The sequence below is a fragment of the Mus caroli genome, unplaced genomic scaffold (genome assembly GCF_978045245.1).
Source record: "Mus caroli unplaced genomic scaffold, Mus_caroli_1 scaffold_16, whole genome shotgun sequence".
NCBI lineage: Eukaryota > Metazoa > Chordata > Mammalia > Rodentia > Muridae > Mus > Mus caroli.
The window spans coordinates 35,099,907-35,119,067 of NW_028227271.1; the positions used below are offsets into that span (position 1 = coordinate 35,099,907).

The 19,161-nt window shown below is 47.1% G+C and overlaps 1 protein-coding gene across 3 annotated transcripts in view; it reads right to left on the reverse strand.

Moving 5' to 3' along the window:
- Khdrbs3 (KH RNA binding domain containing, signal transduction associated 3) overlaps positions 1-18,589 on the reverse strand; it is a 158,119-nt gene extending 139,530 nt beyond the window's left edge. For 2 of the 3 annotated variants that reach the window (XR_003834967.2, XM_029469898.2), the window contains exon 1: positions 18,380-18,589. Coding sequence is in view for 2 of the 3 variants with exons in the window: in XM_029469898.2 (XP_029325758.1) it covers positions 18,380-18,467 (88 nt within the window). In the remaining variant the exon portion in view is untranslated. Of the gene's footprint in view, positions 1-17,557; positions 17,842-18,379 lie in introns of those variants that run through there. The other variant, XM_029469899.2, reaches the window with a different exon arrangement.
- Positions 18,590-19,161: the final 572 nt, after the last annotated feature.

Genomic DNA, 19,161 nt, shown 5'->3' on the forward strand with positions numbered 1-19,161 from the left:
GCGGGGGAGCAGGATTAGAAGAAACTACTTCAGGAGAAAACACAAGTAGTAGTCCAAAGGCAGCCCAAAATAACCCTCAAGAAGGAAGGCAGGCGGGTGTGCGAGGGACAAGAAGCTGACTGGCAGAGATGAGGGGAGAGGGGGAGGGATTTACCCAAGTCAGTCAGTCAGCTGACATGCCATACCAAATCTGTGGCAATCACCCTGGCAGTTACTCTGTGTATTATACAAATAAGGCCTCACTGTGAAGTGGAAAGGAAGAGAAATCAACTCCATAAAACCCTTCCCTCTTAACCTCATGGCATTCTGATTGAAAGCAAGTAAGTTTGGGAATCAGCCTGCCTTCCACGAGTACTTCTTCCATTTCAAGCCAGCTGTGCCACCTTAGGAGAGTCACACCCCTGTGAGAGCCTGTTTTCCCACTGGTAGGTCAGAATTTATGTCATCCATCTCAGAATGGTTCTGGGGCCTGGAAGAATGCAGGCTGTCAATCTCCCAGCGCACCCCGATGCTGAGTAGGAACTTAAGCTTTGAAGGCCCAGCTTTAGTAGTTATTCTGTAGCAGTGACAACTCATTTAAGGTCTCCAAGATCCTGATGCACAAATATGAGATAATCAGAGTACATGAAATCTCTAAAGCCCGGCTGCAGATACTCCTGGCACCCCATAAACATTCATTTCCTGCTGCATACCCCAACGCTCTGTGGTAGGCAGAAAATTGGCTTCCTCAAACACATCTGCATCCTTACCCCCAGAGCCCACAATTATTAAGTAGTGTGGAGAACAGCTGGAGAGAGGACTAAGCTGGCCTTATAGTAGAGAGATTACCCTAGTGAGCCAAGGACAACCACAAAGGCCTCACACATGGAACACAGGGAACAGAGATGATGCTCCCATGGTGCTGCCTCTGCAAGCTAGTCTCCAGAGGTCAGAAGAGAGAAGCCAGGTTCTCTACAGAGCATCCAGAATACTCAGCAGCACCCACGGCAATCTCAGCCCTGGACTGTGAGGTAACAAAGCCACTGCACTTACAATAATTTGTTACAATAGCCACAGAAAAGGAACACACTACCAGTTTTTAGACGGGTAGATCTTAGAGACCAGAATCTGAAAACTGAAAAACAAACATAAAACCATTTTTCATCCTCTATATAATCACACCTTCATTAAAATAAATCTCTTAAGGACATCAGTTTTACCGAACTACAGTGAATGAGTGATGCTAACTGTGATGACTCCATGTTCTGTCCATAAATGACTCAGAGGATGCTCAGTAACACTTCGACAACAGTGATAAGTTGAGATGCTAAGAGCCGGGCGTGATGGCTCACACCTTCAATCCCAGCACTTGGAAGGCAGAGGCAGGCGGATTTCTGAGTTCGAGGCCCGCCTGGTCTAGAGAGTTCCAGGACAGCCAGGGCTATACAGAGAAACCCTGTCTCAAAAAGACAAAAAACAAAAATCAACAACAACAACAACAAAAAAAAAAAAATAAAAAAACAAGAAACAAAGCACGAAAATACCCCAGGTCGGAGGACAAGCCAACTCAAGCCAAAGCGCAATTTTCAGACACTAAGCAAGCGGTTCTTTCTGTGCGACTCCCCAGAGCACTTGTCCACCTTCAAGCACACTGCAGTAGGTTTTGTTATAGCTCAGATTTGGCTTGTCGGTTTAAACTTCATGCTGTGTAAATTTGGTCCTTAGTGATCAACCCCCCCCCCCAAAGGTAATCAGTCATAAGGAGAACCAGCCCATACATGAGTTGATACCTCCTCACTTAAGTGGTTTAGGTCTAGACTAGTTCTTGAAGAATGAGCTGTCATAACACAGGCTGCCTAGAGTCTTGGCTCCTTCTCTATGCAGTGGGTTTCCCTTCCACTTCTCTGCCACACTGATGCAGGCATGAGGTCTATACCGCCACAAGAGGGCCATGCTACTGAGACTCTCCAGCCAATAGAGCCATGAACCATGACTCTTTATAAATGAACTGGCTTAAAGTATTTTGTTACAGCAATACAAGATGAAGCAAAGCAGGTTTCAGGGCCATGAATGATTTGAAATCTGCTGTGAATTTTATTTTAAACAAAAGCTGTATTATTTCTCTATATATGTCTATGGACTATCGACTATCAGTTGAAACCAACATTTTCTCTTCATAGAACGAAGCCAGATCAACTTGATCAGAAAGGTTTATTATTGACATCAGACAGATCAAAAAAATATTCCAGGAAAGAGTCTCTTACAGATCATTCAAATAGAAATCCACTTTTATTTAAAGTGCATTAAATGAGTTATGAGGCTGTCACAGCTAGTTTCCTCATATTCACTAATTCACTAGGAAGCTACAATTAACTTGGGCAAAAGAACTGCACACTTTACTCAAGTCTGTAAAGTACAGGAGGGGTTCCTGCCTTTCCCTTCACCAAAGCCATACTAATCAACTACTCAACCCACCAACTTGTCTGGCCCACAGTACATACAATGGAGCTTCTGTACAAAGAACATAGGAAGCAAAATAAATAAGTAGAGAGGTAAATACATACATACATACATACATACATACATACATACATACATACATACTGTCCACAAAACTCTTTCTTCATCAAACTCCCTTTTTAAGCAGCTTTTACCATTTGGCTTCTTCTTGCAGTAAGACAGCTCCAGAATGCTGCCCACTGTGGATCCACTGTGGCAGCCACTGCTTCTCTCCACTGAGCAAAGCAGAGCCAGAGAGCAACCCATGGGAAAGGCAGCATGGGCACCCGGGTCAGCATGGAGAAGACAGCAGAAGGAAGGTGACCTGGGTCGGCTTCCTACTGAGCCCTAAGCCCTAAAAAAGGGAGCCAACCATGAATCTCTTGTGGGTCCTAAGCCAAAGGTTTGTGGCCTCTGTACCTTACATATAGACCTTAGGGAGCCAAGCTGGTCCTGGCCAGCAGTAGGATTCAGGTTCTAAGATCTAACTAAACCTAAGCATTCGCAGTTGATACAGTCACATACATCAAAAGCATCCACAAAGAAACTGGATATTACATGGTGTACCGTTAAATCTAAGTCAACTGGCAAGGTGTGAGCCAACACAAAGTCAGAGATGAAAAGGAGCTACCTAGGGCTGTTGAGTCTTCCAGGGGAATGAGCCCATGATCACCCCACATCCTGGGCTCTGTTCCACTTTAGCTGCTGAAGTTCAAGGCTGTGCTGGGATCAGTAGCAGCGATAGCAGCAAAGGTTAAGATCCCATGTAAGAAGCAGCGCCCTTGTAAGTGTAATTTGGATCAAACACTCTTTATGAAGGTAGGAAAAAGTGACAAGAGAGGCCTGCCCTTCTGCCCACACTTCTCCTGTCAGGATGCACCCACAGGGCCTGGGATGCACCCACAAACTCTGTCATGGCTGTCTGTGAAATGACAGATCTCCTCAAAGCCAGTTGCTGGACACTCAAAAGCAGAACACTCTAGTGCCTTCCCTCACCAAGAAACCTGAAAGAGGGGATTGTAAATAAAAGCATGGGGACCAACTAGTCCCCAGCGTGCTGTGCCCACCTCTCCAGGCTACACTAAGAGGGCCCAACAACACAGCACAGTAAGGAGTCACCTTTCCTGCCTGGAGGTGCTTAGGTTCTCCTGAGAGAAGGAACTTCCAAAACTCCACTGTGACTGACACAGTGGGATCCGTGCAAAGTATAGTTAAAGAAGAGGCTCACACTGGGTTCTGGAAATACAGATGGAGAGGACAGGGACCCATTCTGATGCACAGCAGTTGAGGAGCCTGTAGCCCTCAGAGAGTCCACATAGTAGCAGTGCCCACGATGATTCTGCTCTCCATCAGGGTCACTTTGAAGTGCCTCTCCCCTCCCCTGACTAGAATAATACACTACTTGCTCCTAAGCAGGGCCATAGTATCCAGGCTGTCTTTATTACAGCACTTACCACCCTACAATATAAATGTCTTTTAATTTGGCTGCTTCCCCACTGTGCTGGAAACTCTTTAAGCAGGGATAACGTATGAGCCAGCTCTGTTCCAGCACTTAGCCCAACCTTGTCTCGCTCCCACTGCTTACAGATGGAACCCACCCCTCGTCTGGGGAGACTGGAGAAGAGACACACCCTGCCATCTAGGGTGCCCCTAGAAGGCTATGATTTCCTCAGCACAAAGTCAGGCCTCTCCTCTGTTCAACTTTCCAACAAGACACAAATACTGTCTCTAGGAATTTTTTACTGGAAGCAACACTGTGCTACGGACACCTGTCAGCCACAACTTTTTACACCCTCTTCTAAACACCTCTAAGCATAATCTTGGAGCCCAGGATCCTGTGTTGAACTCCCTGAAGGAAGGAATAGGAACACAAATGCTGCTACCTCACTAGACTTGAGAAAAGGAAGCTTGACTGAATATTAAGAACCTAATAGGATGTTAGCACTTCACACAGATTCTCCCAAGACCATTTAGGGATGAGGACATGGAAGTCAGTGGTGCTCATCACCAAAGGGAGTGCACAGCTTAACTGACAAGAGCTGAAAGGAAAGAACTGTAGGACAGAATCATCCAGAACACAGCCTAGCAACTGGCAAATCACACTTCTTAATTCTTACCTCCACATGCTTTTTAAGTCACTGTACAGACTGTGGAAATACAGAGCAAGATTGTGGCCTGGTGGTACACTCCTGTAACTCCAGGACTGGGAGACTGAGGCAGAAAGATCCTGAATTCTACATCAGTCTAGGATACCTAGAGAACTGGGACCAGCCTGTGCTACACAGACAGACTCCACCTCCAAAACTGAAGAAATAAGCTGAACACTGGGGATTCTGATTCCTGTTTTACTAAATGGTGGGCATTCTGTCAAAGAGCAGAGAGCCTGGAGATGCAGACACACCATGGAGCAACAGCCTCAGGTTTTTCACGTAGAAGCAAAAGAAAAGAAGTAAACAGTTACTAAGAGACTGGGAAGCTCAGAGGGTGGAACAGGGTCTCCAAGGGCAGCGCACTAAGAACCTGTGAGCCATTCCAAAGATGGGGCTGAGGATACTTCCTGCTGCTCCCAACAAACCTGGGGGCCAGTGAAGAAGAAACAAAGGTAATTGGGACAAACTGACCTTTGACCTCCAGGAATAATAATAAATACAAATAGTAAAATAAAATAGACAGGCAATTGGAAAATCTCCAGAGCCATGGGCGTGTCTTAAGTGGGTGTGGTCACATCCCCATGGCAAGCCACTGCTGAGGTCTGTGGTCACCAGGTCTCCACTGCAGTGCCAAACACACTCCAGGGCAGACAGTGTGCTTCAACAGGTGATCGTTCCCGATGGCATACCTTCCTGTGATAATAGAATATAGTCCTTGGAAAACCCTCTAGTCTCTGCTCTCAAGAAGTCTCTTTATAAGTGCATTAAATCCATACATTTCATCAAGAAAACTGTGAGGAGGAAAAAAAAGTCACTCTTGTAACAAGAAAAAAAAGTATAATTTGGGGATTTCTTTTTCACCCAATTGACTAGCACCAAAACTCTTGCCTCTCTGCTGAGCCGGAAAGAGTCCTGAAAAGCTCCGCAAGGACCTTTACTAAGAAACGGCCAGGCTTGGGAAATGGCTCCGTCTGTGTTCACCATGCAAGCACGAGGACCTGACTCTGGATGGCCAGCATCCCAGCAAAAAGTCAGCTGCAGCATTGTGCATGTTAGCCTAGCACTGGATAAGCAGACTGAAGGAACCTCAGGTCTGCTGGCCAGCCCGTTTACCTGAATCAGGAACTCCAGCTTTAGGGAACAATCCTGCCTGAAAATATACCGTATAGATGAGAAGAACACCTGATTTACACCTCTGGTCTCTGAACTGTGTGTGTGCGTACACACACACACACACACACACACACACCACACCCCACACACAGAAGGCCACCATCTTATTGTGCTACAAAAACTTACTCTTACAAGTTTATAAAATTATTTTCCCAATATAATAACACATAAAACACTGAATAATATATGCAAAATGGTTTAAAACGACATTCATCTTGCAGGTATACTGGCAAGTTGCAAGATACAGGAAAGGAACAGAATAAAAGAAATGAGTTGTCTGCAGTAGATACAGCACACAGCAATTTTAAACTCGGGACAAGTACCTTCTATTATGCCCCTCCTGTGGGAGCCAGGCTCAAACAACACTTTTATCAAATCTGGTCTTTAGGCTGTAATATGAGAGCAGTATGCAGTAGGCTGACTAATAAGGTAGCAGCCTGATTGCTTTTAAAAGCCTTATCAGAATGCACACACACCCATTTACATACTGTGTATTCTGCTTTTGCACACTCATTTACATACTGTGTATTCTGCTTTCCTCATCTGCTAACAGGAGCTTAATGCAAGGTGAACCTCAAAAATATCTGGCCTTTGGTTTTTCCAGAAAAAGCCTAAGTTGAGCATGAAGACACAGAGACACGATTACAGACACCAATCTGCTCCCCAGACCTCTGAGCAAGGGGCCTGGAAGCAATAGTTTATAGGAACATTCCACCATGAAAGAAATCAGGGCACAGTGTGGGACAGGGCTGATTTCAGCACAAGGCAACAGAAAATAAGCCCTGGAATAAAATGCTGCCCCAAATACCCAAATCCACAGATGCTCAATCCCCGAATATAAGACAGGATAATGCTTGCTTATACTAAGCTATTCGTGTGCTCTATTCAGTAAGTGATCACTACAGTACACAGTGGTACCTAATACTATGCAATCCTGTATGACTTAAAAAAAAATATGTACATGTTTAATAAAGGTCCTATTTTTTTTAAATATTTCTGTACATGTTTGGTTAAAAGACACTGACATATACATAGCAACCAGTTATATACAGCCTATGAATATATATCATACTAGCCATACACACATGTGATAATCCCATCAAAAGGACCAAGGGTACAGGGCAAAGGGCTTCCAGTATGTACACATGGGACAATGTAAGCATCAGTTTATACCGTAAAGGTCCATAACTCCTTGATTAAAAGAATCCATGACTAGACAAGATAAATGAGATAAACTGAACAGAGGAAGGTAGGGGAAGGAGTAGGGGCAGAGGGAGGGCAAAAGACATGTCCCCTCTCAGTAGAATGCCAATAGATGAATGTAGCTGCAGTAGAGGAGTAAGGAAATTGCCATTTTATAAATACCACACACACAGTCACGTTTCACGTTGTTCAGAATATGAATGGGTGCTAAAGTCTGTAAGGAACACTTTGAAAAAAAATGGAACATTCAGTCTTAAACTAGCTCCCAAGAAAAGCACCAAGTGCTACTAAAGGAGAGAAGTTACTTTTCAGGAAGACGCCAGCATGACTTCAACCAGTCACCAACCTGGTCACCGGTGCTGTGAAGCTCCTGGCCACGTGCTCTCAGGTGCAGAGAATGCACTGTCTCCTCCTCAACAGCACAAGAGAATCAGAGAGCCCAAAGTTACAGAGGCTCTTCCATGAACACTGGTGTGTACTCAGAGGCAGGGGAAGGCAGAGGGCTGTCTCCATTAAAACACTAGAAACCTGGCAGCTGGACAAGGGCTGTCTTCATTAAAACACTGGAAACCTGGCAGCTGGACTGTGTGTTGCTCTGGACCTAGACCCCTCAGGGCAAAATTGGAACAAGTGGCAAAGACAGGTAAGGAACTGAGTGAGAGACCAGCATCGAATGTGAGCTTCCACAGCCTACAAGAAAAGGTGCTTCCAGTTAGAAAGTATGCAGAGATGATAAACACTCAAAGGGCAACGCCATGTGTAGGTCACCACAGCCAATCCTAACTGGTGAGTCCACGGAGATAGTGAAACAAGAGTCTTAGCACTATCTGTTTACTTCTGTGTAAGTGGAAAACTACTTCAGAACAAATCTTTAATGCCAAGGGGAAAACATATTTTGAAAGTTGGAGGAAGGAGAGACAGATAGGTAACTACAAGACAGCATCAGAGGAGGGAACGTGAAGATAAGGAACAACAGAAAAGTCAAAGAAGTTACCTGAATGCTGCTAGCACCCAGCCACTGACCTTACCCTACTCAGCATCCGGTTCATACCTCGTTAACAAGAAAGCCACCCAGTCCTGAGAAAAGTGGAGTGAGCTTCACAGCACATAACCCACTCTGCAACAGTTCGTTAGCAATGTTTACCTCCCAGACTGGGTCCCAAAAATTCGACAAGATGTAGGGGGAAGGAGAGAAAGGAGGCTGGAGACAGCTCTGTGGTTGCAAGCTCTCGCTATTCCTGCTAAGAACCTGAGTTGTGTGCCCAGCACTGGGCAGCTCACTACACCAGCTTCAAGAGATTTGATGCCCTCCCACAGATTCTATAGTCATGCATGCAAACACACACAAAAGAAATAAATGGAATTATTGAGAGGATTACTTGCTTGTTAAAAACAATAATGAAGGCGACAGCAAGCACAACAGCAGCAGCAGTTTTTGCTCTATGTTCTCTACACACCCAGCCTGCCATGGAGCCTCGCACAAGCATCACACCGCGGCGCCACAAACACTCCAGAGCACCGGAACCTGTTTAATCACCATTTGCAGACAGGAGACTGAGGCTGAGATGAGTCGATTCAGCCACAGCCACAACACATCAAAGGCAGTGCTAAGACATGAGCCCAACGTTGCTGACACAAAACTTAATTATCCTGTTCTGCACAACAGACTGAGTCCAACCCCAGCATCATTTATTTCAGCTAACTGGCTTGCACGCAGTGTAGGAGCTAAGGCAAGGGATTTTTCTAAGTGGTCAACTTCTGTTTATGCTCTCTGGGCACAACTGGACTGAAAGGAAGAGACAAAGAAGCGAGAGCAGTAAGAAAATCCAGTCCCGTTCCCACAGAAAGCAGGTAACCATTCACTCTGCACTGTTCAACGGGAAAGAGCTGGGGTCTGAAACACAAATAAAACAGGAGGAGCAGCGAAGACCATGGGAAGATAGCACCGTCACTTCGTCTCAGTGACACCGAATGAGCTCAACAGAGGCAGAACCGCTCCAGTTCAGTTTAGTAGAATTAAACATTCCCAGTTCAATTTAGTAGTTCAAAATATGTCAAGACATATTATTTGAATTAATGATAATCAATTTTTGGAATTCTTATAGTTGCTAGATAAAGTGATCCAGTATTCAGCACTGTTAAAAGAAATCACCTTAAAAGAGAAGCATGTTTGTTTTTCTAAAACCCTCCTGTGGCTCTGTCCCTGGCACTGGCAGGCCCTCTAACTCACTCTTGTCAATAGCAGCAAAAGGCAAGAATAGGCAGAAAACCCCACACCAGCTGACAAACCTTTCTTACGGTTGCTTGCTGTGTATCTCAGACTTTGATATGCATGCCCCAATGCAAACTAACTCTGAGAACTGTAATTCCACTTTGAAGGAACAGACCACAATGACCCATAGCCACAAGCCAGACCATCCTAGTTAGCTCAGAGTGGTCAATCTAGCGTTTGTAGAGTCTTTCATTAGGTCACAGAGCCTTCTCTAGACTCAAACAGTTAACTGACCCTGTGACCGCCATTACTTTATCTGTAAAATGAGATGAACAAAATTCACTTCACATAGTAGTACCAGGACTAAATGAAGTGTGTGAAGAGCAAGCTAGCAACTGTGCACAGCGCCCCTTAGGAACTCAGAAGCATGAGCAACTAGACAAAAATGTGCCTCTGTGTCCTGAAATGATGGCGAAAGTAGACTAAATTTGAAGGAAAAAATAGTAGAAATGCATGAAACCCCAAAGAAAGGCAAGCTTGTGCATCAGTGCTAATTTCAGTTCAGGAGTTAAGCTAGGTGGGCAGAAGAGGATCTTCAGCTATGTAGAGCGCCATCTAGTGGAAGAAAAGCAGAGCACAGCCATGTATTATGATCAGAAGAACAACACTGTGAAAATGAGAATGAAAACTGCCCCTCCCCACTCCCTCTAATTTCTCAATGGAACCTGGAACCAGGAGTGACCCCCAAGTGTAGGATTTATGCTGAAGAGAGAGATCGAAGAGGTTGCTCGCCCACATCCATGCCCTTTACCATGCCAAAGAAGAGCACCAGTAATATGCCAGAACACCATTAAGATTCTTAAAATAGCAGCAGAAGCCGATTGGTGAAAATCATGGAAATTTACAGCCTCCCAGCTCAGAGCAAGCTCTCTCGTGCTGCAGTGTCCAGACACGCTCTAAGCTGTGGTCAAAAAAAGGTTTATGGAACTTCATTTGTTAAATTTAGGCTTAGGATGCTGTGCCCTGACTAGGGCAATGAAATAAACCTGGGGCTGCTGATTCTGATGGAATTAAAGGGGCTTCCTAAGCCAGAACTTCCAGGGCTGGAAAACTCAGATCATCCTCATATCAGAAGATTATCGTGCATAATAAGGCTAGGATCTGTGTGTGGTCACTAGACACAGTGTGTTTGCCAAGTGACACCAGTACTCACACACCTGTGACAGTCCACAACAGCAGGCAGTAATACTTTAGAGCCTACTGTGTGTTCTGCATTACATGTGTGTGAACTACCAATCATACTAACAGAGCATTGGGTCCTCAACTTGTGAATGGGCAAACTGAGGGTTTGAGGAGTTAAGCAATTGGACAAATCTGAAGGGTGTCACCTTGCATAATCACAGAATTCTTTCTGCACCGTTTGGTCCTTGTTGGGTATGGCTACTCCCTAAGGAAATGCCATCCACCAGTCTCCACACTGGCGGTAGGCACAGTGTGCCCCTCTATAGCACGTGACACCTCTTCTGCTCAGCAGATCACTGGCGCAAGGCTTTGCAGTTAATTAAGCTCTATAGTTAGAGCAGTCACAGTGCCTGCTTGCACACTACCCCAGGCTCCAAAGCACAAGGCAGAGTGACCTTGGTTAATTAGCTGACTCCCCTAATCAGTTTTCTCATCTGTAAAATGAGCTTTTCTTTTCTTCTCTTTTCTTTTCCTTCCTCATTTTTTTCTTTTCTTTTTTCATTGAGATGGGTTTTCACTGTGCATCTCTGGCTGTCCTGGAGCTCACTCTGTAGACCAGACTGGTCTCAAACTCAGAGATCCGCCTGCCTCTGCCTCCTGAGAGTGGGGATCAAAGGTGTGTACCAGGACTGCCGAACATGGATTATTCTTTTAACAATGTTAGAAGAATTAAATGAAACAATATACATAAAGCATGAAAATGAGAAAGGGCCCTTGATAAACAGCAGCTGCAACAATAGTAATTTCAAGGCATATATGTTTAAATATGCTCCCTTCAAGAAAGCCAAGGCTATTGCTTGTGGAAATATAACCTCGTGTGTTAGCATTCCCTCATTCCCTCCCTCCCTACCTTATTCCCTCCCTCCCTCATTCCCTCCCTCCCTCCTTCCTTGCCTTCCTTCCCTTTCTTCCTTTTGAACCTGGCTTTGAAGGATAGGGACTTTCTCATTATACCAGAAACTAAGTAAGAATCTAATACACTCTGAACCAGTTGATTCCTTGGTGACCAAGAATTAAAAACAAAGAGCTCTGTCTGCAAGTTCTACAGGACTCTTTCACACAGCAGGCCCTGAGAGAAGACTTCATTAGCACACTTTCTAGGCCATGTTGCCCCGCTTTCTCTGACTCTCGGGATGCACACATAAGTAAGACTCCTCACCTTGAACACCCACCAAGGCTCATGCTAGTGTGGCTGGAAAGCTCAGGACACAGTGGGTGGCCTTTCTGTTAAAGCACATTTTCAGACACCTCTTTTAAAAAATTCATCATCACTAAAGGAAATTCCTAATGGGCTTCTACCATAATCAAACTTTTATTTAAAAACAACGCTGAGTAACAGCCTTTTACATCCTTTCTTCTTTTTATTAGATATTTTCTTTATATACATTTCAAATGCTATTCTGCAAGTTCCCTATACCCTCTCTCCGCCCTGCTCCCCTACCCACCCTTTCCCACTTCTTGGCCCTGGCATCCCCCTGTACTGGGGCATATAAAGTTTGCAATACCAAGGGGCCTCTCTTCCCAGTGATGGCCGACTAGGCCATCTTCTGCTACATATGCAGCTAGAGATACGAGCTCTGGGGGTACTGGTTAGTTCATATTGTTGTTCCACCTATAGGATTTCAAACCCCTTCAGCTCCTTGGGTGCTTTCTCTAGTTTCTCCATTGGGGGCCCTGTGTTCCCTCCAATAGATGACTGTGAGCATCCACTTCTGTGTTTGCCAGGCACTGGCATAGCCTCATACGAGACAGCTATAACAGGGTCCCTTCAGCAAAATCTTTCTGGCACATGCAACAGTGTCTGGGTTTGGTGACTGATTATGGGATGGATCCCCAGGTGGGGTAGTCTCTGGATAGTCCATCCTTTCGTCTTAGCTCCAAACTTTGTCTCTGTAACTCCTTTCATGGGTATTTTGTTCCCTATTCTTATCGTATCCTTTCTAAGCACTAAAGAATTGAAGTTCCAGCCTGACTCTAAGCTCCACCTCCTTTCCATTTTGGAGCTAGAGATGCCACACTGTGCCCCCCCCTCTCTCTCACACACACACACAGAGAGAGAGAGAGAGAGAGAGAGAGAGAGAGAGAGAGAGAGAGAGAGAGAGAGAGACTATGGCAGGACAGGGATAAAACTACAGACCTTGCAAGATCCTGAATGGGTCAGAGAGAACGCACTGGAAGCACCTGGCACTAAAGAGGCCCTCTACCTGCTTGCTTGTATTTTAACCATTCATAAGCACTGTCCCAGAGAGAAAAACATCTTGTTTCATGTTTTAGTAAACATGTACACCTTTCTCCCTCCCTTCTTCAGTCGGACAGATGGCAAGTGGCAAAGGGGTCTGGTCATACCCAAGTTGAAGCTGGCATTTGGAGCAGTTCAGTTGTTCCTCTTACTTCCCATTTCTGGCTAAGCATGTCCTCAATGGCATACACTTTTAATCCTAGCACTCAGTTAGTCAGGCAGTCAGACAGGAGGATCTCTATAAACTGGAATTCCAGACCAGCCTGGTCTACATTGTAAGTTCTAGGCCAGCCATGGTTACATAGTAAAACCCTGTCTAAAAATAGAAAAAGAAAAAAAGAAAGAAAGGAAGGGAGGGAGGGAGGGAGGGAGGGAGGGAGGGAGGGAGGGAGGGAGGGAGGGAGGGAGGGAGGGAGGGAGGAAAATTTCTGGCTGGTGCCTGGAACTGCAAATTAACTTCTTCAGGTAAGGAGATGTATAAGCTATGTGCCATGAGCTTTCAGGATTCTAATGATTCTAGTTTGACTCTACTTCCAAAATTTAAAAAAAAAAATCCCATTATGAACTTCAGAAGGAAGGCTGATTGCAGTGGAGTGCACTGGCTTAACAAGTTCCTCAGGAAAGAAAAAAAGTAAATAAACATCTGATTTTGAGCAGATCTGACAACATCTTCTCATTATCTCCTGAGAAAGGTCCCTACTGTTCCTCCACACTCAGAATCCTGGCATGCTTTCCTGCTCTCCTGCTGGCTTTACCCCCACATTTCACTTGGAGCCTTCCCTCCTTCCTCAGTGATGTGTACCTTGGAGACCTCACCCCCTCCCCCCAGGCCTGGTAGTCCACAGAGGTCAGGAGCAGAGGGCTCAGTGGCTGTCAATTCCCAGCCTACTTTCACTCTTTCACCTCTATGGTAATCACTCCAGGAAGGCTGGAGTTCTGTTTGCAAAGCCCAAGCAAGTATGGAACTTGACCAATACCTCCTAAAGACAGGAGGTCAGGGGAGACCAGGTCTGCTCCTAACAGGCTCCCACTCTCCCACCAGAGTGAAGAGAACTAGACCCCAGCTTCACACCAGGGCAGAGGTGAGCACTGGGCATCACTGCAAATGAGAAGGAAGCTATGGAGCCCTGCCCTTTGCCGGGGGCGGGGGGGGGGGCGGGGGGGGGGGAAGAGCAGAAGAGGAATTAAAGCAGAAACCTGGAGGGAGAGGGATAAAATTAGACAACACATCATGTATCTTTCAACCCAATGTGGTCAGGGAGTAAGGGAAGGAACTGCACATCAGGCAGCCCAGCTTTCCAAGTCTGTGCCTGTCACTAACTAACTCTCCTACAGCAACCTCACTTCCCAGACCTCCGAGGGTCAGAACAGAATAGCATGGCAAAACCTGACAACCCACTTTTGCCTTCTCTCTGATGCCCTGAAAGTGTGCCATTTCTGACAAGCTGTACAACTGAAAACCTGGCCCAAAGACCTCTCCATCCCTGGGGTGTCGGCGTTAATTAGAATTCCAGCATCACCTGGGACAGAGGGGCTCAGAAACACTGTTCTAGTTCATCTGAACCTCTGATCGCTCTGTATCCCAGAACAACAACTGGGAACTGAGTTCCTAAGGAAAGAAGACATCTATAAGCCTGAAACTTACTCTCTCCTACAGTGGAGCATAGCGCCTTCTAGTTCGTCAGCACAAAAAAGCCTGGCACACAGGCTGGGTCCCAAAGGTCCAAGTGCTGGAACACTGTATCTCTCTGTAAAGCACTGCATAAAACTCAGAAGTGGCTGACCTCAAACTGAGTCACTACATCCATCCCCTCCAAATACAAACTCCAATAACTCAAAACCAGAAGCGAAACAAACAAACAAACAGTAATGGCAGCCTCCTCTGGATGAGGTAGGGAATCACTCTCTGGAGTGTACAGGTGCCACACCTAAAGAACACCATGCTAATCTCACTGCTGAGCCCTCACTCTACAGGTCTGAGCGCATTCAACCAAAGCAAAACGATTTTCCAAAGGGAGTCCCCCAAATGGAAGCCACACCACTGAGTTCTGTTCATTACAAGGAAATATGGGCTAATGGCCCTCTTTCTGCATATACCTAGGCCCACACATAGCTTAAATAATGCAAAGGACCCTAATATTTGAGAAGCCGAGGTCTGATGGGTCACACGAAAACCATCATTTTGAAATAGCAACAAAGGGCTTATCAGCGTGAATGCACAGACAGTCTCATATCACTCTGCTTCCTCCTGTAGCCAACAACAACTAAATATAACTTGGCAGAAATAGCCACCAATCTATACATTATCACATAATTAAAAACACGGGGTTTGCCTTGGACAGACCTGAACAGGGAGCTATTCAAACCATGACCAAAATGTGAGATTAAATCACGACACAAGACATTCTGGAGAGGGACTTTATAACTCCGACCATCTCCCACTGGCAAATGTACTACATAGCACGCACCACCCCTATAGTCTCCAACTAACCTCCCTAGCAGGACGTGCAGCACTTCACACTGTAGGCATGACCAGAGGAGCAAGCCAGGGAACAGTGAGTGAACACCAAAGCTGCATTTCTTTCCTTTCTTACCACGCCTGACTTCTTTTGTCTTCAATGCCAATTAAGCACTAGCCTTACTTTTGTTGGCAAGTGAGATTTTACATTTGGGGCAAACAGAGAGAAGCAGTTATCTTTGGAAATTAAAAGTCAACTCGGTAACTCATGCCCACCATGAGCCACCAGCCTGGACAAAAGGCAGCCGAGTACCTGCATTGGCAGAGGTCTCACCTGATGGCTGTCTATACCAGTCCTTACTTAAAGACTGTAGCAACAGTGATAACTCAGCCAGGACGCTGATCGATGTTTATGAATACCGCATTCTGAAATAACTACGTCTCATTTATAATCTGTCTCATTATCGTACGGTGCTGATTACTAAACTAAAATACTGGTCACGGGAGGGCTTTAATTCACAGGTGCCTTGGCCTGGGAATTAAATCCTTCAGAAGTCTACAATGGAGGTCTGCTTCTTCAAAATGCAGAAAGAGCCCCCTGTCTCCTACAGCAGCATCAATCCTTCTAAGGGACATAGTAATTCCCTCTCTTATATTAAACTAACCAGGGACAATCATATTCACTGTACTGATTTCAATGGTGGTTTAAATGGACATCCCAGAAGAGTTCATTTCATCTTTTGGGGGGAAGTCACATGTAGAAAGAAGAATGTCTTTCAAGACAGAAGATGTGGGTTCAAATTAATTCTCAGTACCTACAGGCTGACATGCAGCAGGGGTCCCAGCAACCTCTGGGAAAGCACTGATTGTCCTGCCTCCCGGGCTGGAAATGTGAGGATGGAACTAGACAGCAAGTCTTCAAGTGCCGTGGAAACTTTGTAAATCCTGTGCAAAACCCTAAGGACCATGAGCTCCGGGGACCTTAGCTGCGGAGTCTCTCTTGCTTGCCACACCATCGCAAAGAATCATCTCCGTATCGACCATTCCCACCTGTGGGAGATTCCGGCGTAACCTCTAAAAAGACGTTCTTTGTAGTAAATAACACGCTGTCATATAACCAGGAAAGGGGTGGCTATCAGATTTCAAATAAAACTTTACCCAAAATCACCCAAATGCTGTCTTCAGACCTAATAGTTTGATAGTTTTTTTTTTAAGCACTTGTAATGTTGGAGTTACGTAACCGACCATAATTAATATTTCAAATGACAGAGCACTGTGTTCTGGGTATCAGGCTCCATCTCAAGTGATGTAAAAGCTCACAGTAACAGAAGCATTCTGGCAGCAGAGCGTCCTTCGCTGCTAAGAAACGTACTTCTTACAAGAATTACAGTCCGGATGAAAAGCAAGGCAACCGAGTTCAAAGCCAAACAAGCCCTTAAAAAAAAAAAAAAAAAACACCTCCCACAGTGTCTGGTTCAAGGAATGGAGCCACTACTAACCCCAGCAGACACAGGAACCGACTGAACGGTGAACATCTGAACAGCACACGGGTACAACAACACGACACAGGAAAACAACCCAGACTTTTAAAAGAACTCCTTACCCTTTGAAACCAGTGTCAAACTTGGGAGTCCGACCCAAGTTTGACTTGGTCTCTTCACCCGGAAAAAACGTACTTGGTTCAGACCATTTCTAATCCACTGATCTCACACAATGTACAAAGAAATTTCTTACAGAGACGAGAGCCCAGCAAGAAGCAAAAGCTAGACGGAAAGCATCGGGACTGGGGAGTGCAAACCTAACTGCAGGGACCTAACTACAAGACTGCTCAGAAGGACCGGGCAGCAAAACTTAAAATTCCTTTCCACTAATTTAAGAGTGAACGCCCATGACTTTTTCACAAGCTCTGGTACATTAAAGAAATCAAAATAAGCATGCTATTAACCATTAACGGGAGAGGCTGGCAAGCATATTTCTGTTCAAAGAAGCTTCCGTTCTTGGAGAAAGTAATCTCGCCACACCACCCCCACAGGAGCACAACAGCCTACTCCTGACAACTGTCTACAATAGGCAAGTAACAGAGGCCGTGGTTCTAAAACATAGGTGTCTACACACAAATAGAATATGTCTGCCTCATCTTTCTCTCCCAACAATAAGAGTCAGGACCAGCACTGTGAACAGCATACCCCCAATAGGATCCACTAGACAAAGTGATTCATAAAAATGGTTACAGATCTGACCAGATAATGTCTCTGTCATATCCCTTAAAAAGAAGTATGGAAAAGGAGAGGGAAAAAAAAAAAAAAAAGAACCAGAGGTTCCCAGACCATCTTCCTCTGAAACATGAACCATGCTGGACGCGGGTGTAGCAGGTAGATCCGGGAAAGGCAGGCTTCATTTACCTTCCATCCCAACAGATGATTCAGGAAGCCAAAGGAGAAGTAAACCTGAAGAATACTGTCCTGGGTAGGCGTGCCTCCATAAACCCCAGTGTCCCTGTCCTTGGCACTTCCCGGTTCCTTTTCCACCCGCGCTGGTTGGAGGAGTGTGAAAAATGGCACAGGCGGGTGGATCGTTTGGCAATGTGTTCAACCCTAAGCCTGACACCAATGAGGGTCACCCGACCAGCTTGTCTCAAGAAGAGAAAGAGCGAGCAAGAACTGGCTCTCTGGCGGGCCTCCTCTACCAAACTGAGACCTTCAAGGGCCGCCTGCCTGCCAGGCTGGCATGAGTGCCCGCCCCCAGGAATGGCAAACTGCCTAGCCGGCAGCCGCCTAGGCACACTCAGAAAAACCGTGGGAGAGAAGCTGGGCTCCTCCCTCGGGGCCGCTGGAGTCCTCCCCTCTATCATGCTTGGAGGATCTGACCCTAAACCTCTTCCAAGGTCCCCAAACTTCACTAACAACCCAAGCACCTGTTCCCTTCACCTCCAGCGCAGCCGATTCGCCCAAGCCCATCCTTATCCCTGCTGCGCTTTCTTGCAGCTCCTTAGACACCCAAAACATCCCAGGTCCCAGGTCGTCCCACTCTCTTTCTCTCTGGTGGACTCATCCAAGACCAGTCCAGACACAGGCTCCTACACGCTCTCTGTCCTCCGCCCAGAAGTTTCCCCTGGGTCCACCAGGGTCCCCACGGAAGAACCTCCAGTCCCATGTTGATATCGGGCCTCCTCCCTCCTCTCCCGAGCCGGCTACTCGGGTGCCGTTAACGGCCGCCGAGCTCACCTCGGTTCACCAAGCGCAGGGCGTGCGTAAAGGAGGGGTCCAGAGAGTCCTTCTCCGCCATCAGCTCCGGCAGGTACTTCTCCTCCATGCTCGCCGGCCGCCGGGCCCGCTTCTCCGCCCCGCGGCGCGCGCGCGCCAGCCGCCCCGCAGCCCGAGCCGCCCGCCCCCGGCGGCGCGGACCCCGCCAGGCGCCTCGGCGGCTAAGCCGGGCGGGCGGCCGGGCGGCGGCGGCGGCTCGGGGCGGGCGGCGGCCGCTCAGCCCGGCCCCGTGGAGCCCCAGATCACCGCGCTGCGGGCCGCGGGCTGCAAGACGGCGGGATGTGCGAAGGAAGCGGGCTGGGAAGCCGAGGAGCGCTGGCCAGTCTTGCTCGCCGGCTGCGAAGAAGCCTTGCTCTGCCGCGACCCGCCCCGCGCGCCACCCCGCGCGCTCTGAGCCGCCGCGCAGTGCCCCGCGCCCTCCCCGCCCCGCCCGTCGCGCCTGCGCGCTGTGCCGACCGCCCGGCGCGCGCCGCCTCGTGGGGGCACTGGGACTGCGCGGGCCCGCGGAGGGGACATTGTAGGGGCGCTTCCGGTCCCTAAACCAGGTGTCTCCATCCAGGGCTCCCCGATGAGCATCTCTAAGCTGTCCAGCATTGCCTTGTATGTGCAGTCTGGGAAACTGAGGCTCACGGGTCAAGTGGCGCGTCCAAGGTCACCGGTCCTAGCCAGAAGGGACAAGGGCAGAGCCTTTGGAGCCCAGGTTCACACTGCCAGGCTCTGGGAACAGGCTGTGCGACCAGACT